We start from the raw sequence: 6,706 nt of genomic DNA on the forward strand, positions 1-6,706 counted from the left end.
AAGTGGGTAACAGGCTGGATTTGGTCCACGGGCCGTCTGCCATCCTCTGCTCTAAAGGCGTCTTGTGTCGTGTCTCGAGATAACAGGAGCTTTCTCTCTCCTTCCAGGTGTGTGTCTTAGATCTGCGAAAGTAAACACGGAGTATTTTAGAAACAAGAAGAGAATTCTACCGGACCAGCAGTGAATGTGTGGGGTTGTAGCACTATTCAGACACGGTTCTGTCGGCTCCAAAACTGTATGAACTTGACCTTAGAGTGTACTTTGAAATCAACTCAGCCCTGGCCACAGGAGTCTCTATTTTTTTGTAATCTTTATCAAGAAGTTTAAAACAAAAACATACACACAGTCATATCAAAGGGGGAAAAGAATGGTTTCCACCTGGAACATTCAGCCTGGGAAGCACGAAGCCACCAGCTAGACGGTGCACGGTTTGGTTTCCATCCAGAACAGGCTCTGATGGCTGAGAGGAAAAGAAAAAAAAAAAAACTGTGCCAAAAAGAAAAAGAAAAAAAATGCTGTGATAAACCAAAAGGGGGGTGGGGAACTCCTCACGTGGTGGGTTTTTTTTTTTTTTCTTCCTAAAAATTTGGACACTACAGTTACTCTCACCAGGATGTTCAAAGACCAGTTTGTACGGATGACACGGGCAGCTTTGTAATCCCAACACTTTCTATTTTCTAGACTCTTTGTCACGTGGTTTTTCTATGGGCTGGAATCCTGTCGTCTGGGGGCCTTGGGTCTGAGGTGGAAACTGTTTTGGGTTTGTTGCTTCTTTGCTGATGTCGCCTGCCCCCTCCACCTCCTTCCTTCCTTCCTTCCTTCGTGGTCTTGATTGGCATCACGCCCTCACAGAGTCTCTGACAGGCGGGGCTTTCTCGCCCTCCCCTCCCCTCCCCCCTCCCCCTCGCGCACTCTCTCCGCCCCTTCCTCATAGTTGCTTCCCATCTTAGGTCTCAAGGGCACTTTTGGCGCATAATAAGTGCTTTATGTAAGAAGGCAGGGCAGGGGGACTTTTTACTGGAGGAAGAAAAAAATAAGTGACTTATAAGAGAAAGAACCCAGAGTATTTTTGGAGAAAAAAAAATATTTTTATGTTAAAACAATTTTAAAATCCTAAAATGGCCATCAGACATAGAGAGCTTTGTGTGATTCATATTTAAAAAAAAAAATAAAGTTTAGGAAGACACAGGCAGGGTCTGAGGTAGCTTTTTCCCTTCACTTTCAGCCTGTCGAGAGGCAGTGAGGAATCTGTGTGGGAAGGGGCCAGCTCTGGGGTCGGCGTTGGGACTGTTCTACAGCAGAGAGGAAACTCCGGGCCCTTCCAGCTCGAAGACGACCTTGGCGTGTTTCAGGGTGTGTTGACCACATAGTAGGCAGCAGGAGAGACCTGGAGAAGCGTGCCTTTGGACCCAAGAAGTGTTCCCAGGACCAGCGGCGTGAAAGGGGCCGTCACAGCCGTCCACTGGGCAGGATGCCGCCTGGCATCGTTCGGGCCGCGGGGCCACTTGTGGTCCCCCCACCAAGAGCACCTCGGCTGGTCCTTGCACAGCTGACGGGACGGGCTCCAGGATCTCACTGGGTCTAATATCGACAAAAACGAACAGGGAGAGAGGTTTTCGGTCCTGAAGGTGAATTCCGTAGGTAGAGTGTCACTAATAATTTCTGTCCCCTTCATAGTTTCTTCCTCTTGCAACAGAGGAGGAGAAAGGTTTTCTTTTTGTAATAATGAATCTTTTTACTGTTTTTAAAAAATTAAACGTGGCTTTGTGTTCCTAGAGGAGTTTTCCTTTCATTGGATCAGGTGACCTTTGTACTTTTGTTGTCGTAACCCGACGCTGACCCATCTTTTAAATTAGCAGCGGGGGAAGCAGCGGAAGACAGGGCCTCTGGGTTCGTCCGTCTTCCTGCAGCCACAGGCTGGGATGGGGCAGGGGGCCGGGCCCGGGGGGCTGGCGCCAGGCAGGGTGCAGCCGTGTGTGTGTGTTCCAGCAACAAGGCCCGGTGTCACTTAGAGGGTGCTGTCTGTCCGTGGAGTCAAAAGCTAACGGGCAGAGCAGACCAGGCCCTCCTGCAAGCCTCGGGTTGTCCCGGGACCAGCCCCGCGAGCCAGAGTGCATTCATCTTCCTCGGATCATTTATGGGCCTCCGTGGATCTGCGAGTTACTCGAGCCCCGTCTGCAGGAGACCAACACGTGCCCTGGTTATGTGGGAGCGGAGCGTTTCACTTGGGACCTGTTGCCTAAACGCTTGGCCTTTAAGAAGATAAAAGTCCTCCAGGGTCTCCACTGCCGTCTGTGAAGATGGCAGATGTCCCCGGGCGCACTGGTAACGCCCTGCCACCAAGAAGGTACTAGGTTTGGGGTGCAGCTCGGGGGGGTCTAGACGAACACCATCTGGACCCCCTCACCCAATGGAAATGTGTCACGTCTGCAGGCATCCGCTGTCCAGGGTCAGGACACAGTTTGCGTTTGACGAGCCAAAGCCTGCTGGCGGGTGAAGACGGTCGGTTCGCGACACGATGCTCACCGGACGGTCGGCACCCAGGGTCTCCAAGCGCCGACTTTAGCCTCTTGGTAAATCTGAACCAGTTGGGACTTGCCGGGTTGGAGCCGAGGGCTGTGAGGCCGCTGACACGGGGCTCGATCCCGGCCCTGGCAGTGACCTGAGGCTAAGGAAGGCAGACCGTCCGCGTTCCTGGCGTCCTCGGCCGACCACTGGGAGGGAGCCTCCCAGGGGCCCCAGGGAGGCAAGACGAGGAGGCAGCCAGCGCCCCTGGAAACCCGTCCCCACTCTCAGCAGGACGGCAGCCGTGCCCTGAGCCGCAGACGCTGCTTACCAGCTGCACCATGCCAGCCAGCGCTCAGCGGACGCGTCCCTGTCATCGGTGCCCCGTGGCTCGTGTTAGCGTTGGGCGTCGTGTACAGCTTCTAACACTTGGAAGTAAAAGCCTCAGTCTCGGTGACCAAATGGGACCTCGATTCTGAAAGCAGGAGTAACACAACGACTCTCCCCGGGATTTTCGGTTGGGTTTGCGGTGACTGAGAACTCATTCTGCGCACACCTGGGAAAGGGATGCTGCCCCACGGGGCACGTCTGGCCCCACGTGACACCCAGAACGTGACGTTCGTTTTGTCTTTCTAAAAATAGATCTTGGAGCCAAGTGAAGTGCACTTTGTCAAACGTAAGGGTCTGCTTTTGTTCCTTGTTGTTTTCCCTTTTAACCTCTGTCCCACCTTTTTCTTTTTTAATCGTGTTTCTTGTCAAACGCAGAACCATTCCTCCCGCCGCTCACTGAGGTGAATTCTGGCTTCTGCGGATTTTATTGTCTGTGTCAGACGTGCAGCCAGATGTGCTTCTGTTCGCGTTTTCCAGATTCTGTTCCATCCACACGGCCCCCGTCTCGTGCTCCCTCCCGCCCCTCACCCTCACGCGCTCCCAGAAAGAGAATCACCTTGTGCGTCGTAGCTCATTTGTTTCAAGAGAGAATCAACAGATCATATTCAGTGTCTTGAATAAATTGCTCTATTTTGATAGAGAACTTGGTGGGTGTCTTTCTTCGTCTTGGTCGGCACCTCTGGGGCCCACGCTGACACCCCTGAGTGTAGACGGAGCTCTGCGTTTTCTCCAGGAATAAACGGGAGGGCCGCTTTCGGGGTCGCGATGGCAGGAGGGTCAGCTGCCCCGTTACGATAGAAAGGGAGCATGCTTTTTAGTACGTTTCCTTTGTGTTACTGTGTTTCAGGCTGGCTGTTGTAGAAAGTCAAAGCGGATGAATTTTCTCCTGTCAAGTGGGGTTGGTTTGCTGGGAGTTGGAGTTCAAGGATGAGCTTTGAGTAGTCAGCAGAACCTAAGGTGGTAGGATACTGGTGAGCGGACACTGGGCACGATGCGGACAGACATCTGGAAACGTTGACCGGAGTCTGCTCTGTGCCAGCCGCGGCCAGGTGTTTCCACTGACGCCACTTTCGTCAGTGAACGGATGTGACGTAGTTGAATTGAGCCGCTGTCCCCGTGGTAGGCAGACGCAACGAGACGGGCTGCGTTTGGCTGTACACATGGGTCACAAAAGAAGGTCGTGGTGTCGTTTCCTCTAATCGCAGCTCGATCCTGGGCTGGAACAGAGCCAGGGGCTGGCCCACCCCTTCCTCCCTCTGCCCCAGTGTTGTCTGGGGTTCAGCCTTGCCTGGTTTTGTTTTTCTCTTTTTTAAGTCTTGCCAAGTTGACCGAGCGTGTTCCCACGTGGTGGATTTGGGGTGAAGCTCTGAGCACCCCAAGCCCTGCTGCTAAAGCCACGGGGAGGCCCCGGGGAGACCTTTGTAGCAAGCACAGTGGGCTTGCACAGCGCGGGGCAGAGCTTCCCGGGATAGATGCGTGTGGGACGCGGGCTCTGGTGGCTTCAGCAACGATGCTGGTGGCATATTCATAGCTTCGAAGGGGTTTCTGTGTGCTGTGAAGGAAACTGGGTTGAGTCCAGATTGTCCAGCTTTCATCCTCAGATGCATGGAACCCATTGCCGCAGTGATTCTAAAAATGTTTGTCCGTCGAGGCTCCCACTTTATTTCGGGAACCCAAGCTTCCCCTCACTGCGCAGAGACCTTTTTTTTTTTTTTTTTCCGGCGGCCCACATGTGGGTGCTGTTCCTAAGGTCCTTGAGGTGCTCCTTATATTCACGGAAAGGTTTCTGTGCACCTGTGGGTGCTGGTGGCGGTCACTGTTGGTGGAAGCCTGCAGATCACGTGGTGAGATGCATGAAAAGGGCTGGGAGAGGGTGGGAAGCAGATAACGTACCCTTACAAAAAGACGCAGAAGTGGGTGGAATGTTGTTTTTCTTTTTCTTCCAGTCTGGCTCCTTTTTCTCCCAAGTGTCTTCATCCATTTGCAAGGTAAGCAAAGGAAGACGCAGCTCCACCTGGAGGACCACGTGGGGGTCGCGGGGAGGGGGACCCATGATGGGGGAGGGCTTGGGGAGCCTCGGGGTGGGGGGAGGGTGGGGGGCGGTACCCATGGTGGAAGGAAGCAGGGACTGTTACAGTGTTACCTTCTCCTGAAACTTGAAGTGAAATCCTCTGGGGGATGGGGGACTCCTATTAGGAATATACTTACCCTAGAGCAAAGTTCTTGAGAGAAACGGCCACCAGAAAACACAACTGTAAACCTCGAAGAGGGTATCTTTGGAATAGGGGGAATAAGTAGACTCATTTAAACGTTTCTTAAGGTGTGGTAAATAAACTGGCCAATAAATTGAAATCAAACAGAAGCCACCTGATAGGAGCAGGCTTATCTTTGCACCCAAGCTACACTCCCAGCTACACCTGTCACGTGCAAACTCCTGGCTCTGGGTCCCAGTTCCCTCCCCTTTTCAAGAACCTTCCCATCTCCCATCACCATCGGTTCCTCTCCCCTAGATCTTTCCACTTATCGTCCCAGCTACCATCTACAAAACAGTAACATAGCAGCCCCCTGCGGCAGCCAGCCTTACACGGAAGTTGCTGAAAGCCAGGCGTGGTCTGTCGTGATCTGCTGTGCTCGCTTTTTATTCCCGGGAGTGACCGATAGCATCTCTGTCCCCAGTGCCCAGGTGTAGCTTAGGGCGTGGCACGTAGCCACGGGAAGGTATCCACTCACTGGCTCACTCTGCCTCCATCCCAATCGAAACCACCCTGCCAGCTGTGACGCTGACACCCCATCTGCTGAGAGAGGTCCCTTTAACCAGATAGTCACAGCAGCCTGAGTTCTCACGTGCAAGCTCTGAACCTGACTGTGGCTAATGTAAAGCCAACAGAATGGGTGAGGATGACATTGAACACCTCGGGGGGAGCCTCTGGAGAACCAGGCTTGGGGGCCGTGTTCGGCTGCAGGATTGGGCCCATACACATAACACCGGGTGCAGACGCGGCGCTGGGAGCTGCCCACACCTTGATACTGGACACTGGGCTGGCCCCTGAAAGCACACCCCGGATGCCTTCCGAAGCAGACACACCAGCTGCCGACCCCTTTCCAGCAGTGCTTCTGCACGGCCCATGGCCTTGGGCACCCGCTTCCAGCTTAGACTTGGGACACGAATCTGATTTTCTGCCAGGCCCATGCTTTGCTCTAGCTGCGAGGGAGCCTGGGAGAGTGAGCAGCTGGCAGCTTTGCTCTAGAGTGGGGTTGAGGCTGTGCCTCATTCAGCATGGGGAGTCCTCAGAGGACGGGCTTCTGATGCTGCGGGCAGATGGAATGTCGATGCAGAGATTAAGAACGCAGATGACACCCGGGAAGTTCAAACTCCTTCACACCTGCTGGACGCTTTGGGTCAAGGTGGCTGGGACGTCGGTCCATCTTGAGGAGCACGCAGCCCTGGGTACCACGGTCACAGTCATAGGATGCCCTGAATCCATCTGCGGCCATGTGACTCCAAAAACACAAATCTAGAAGCATCCTGGACAGCTTTTCTAGAGCAGGATGGAGTCCTAGTCTTGATATAAACGAGGGTCACATGGCAGAGCTGACTGCAGTGTCCTGAGGAAATGGTGCCTTGCCTTTCGATAGACTTACCTAGGTGGCTTGCGTCTCCAGGGAATAGTATACACAGTATTTTTGCCCCCAGATATATATGCACATGTATATGTTCAGTATCTATAGTATACAGATTTTATGAATAGCCGACCGTCTGCACTGCCCATCCCCCGGCCAGCGGCTCCTGCGGATGCGGAAGACCCCCCCA

At 53.5% G+C, this 6,706-nt stretch overlaps 1 protein-coding gene across 2 annotated transcripts in view; it reads left to right on the plus strand.

The window, feature by feature from the left end:
• Positions 1 to 1,777, plus strand: part of LOC309817719 (F-box-like/WD repeat-containing protein TBL1X) — a 229,857-nt gene extending 228,080 nt beyond the window's left edge. For both annotated transcript variants that reach the window (XM_082646983.1, XM_082646984.1), the window contains exon 17: positions 108 to 1,777. In XM_082646983.1, the coding sequence (XP_082503109.1) occupies positions 108 to 134 (27 nt within the window). In that variant the 3' untranslated portion in view covers positions 135 to 1,777. The remainder of the gene's footprint in view (positions 1 to 107) is intronic.
• Positions 1,778 to 6,706: the final 4,929 nt, after the last annotated feature.

Source organism: Grampus griseus (assembly GCF_964374135.1).
Source record: "Grampus griseus genome assembly, chromosome: Y".
NCBI classification, from domain to species: domain Eukaryota; kingdom Metazoa; phylum Chordata; class Mammalia; order Artiodactyla; family Delphinidae; genus Grampus; species Grampus griseus.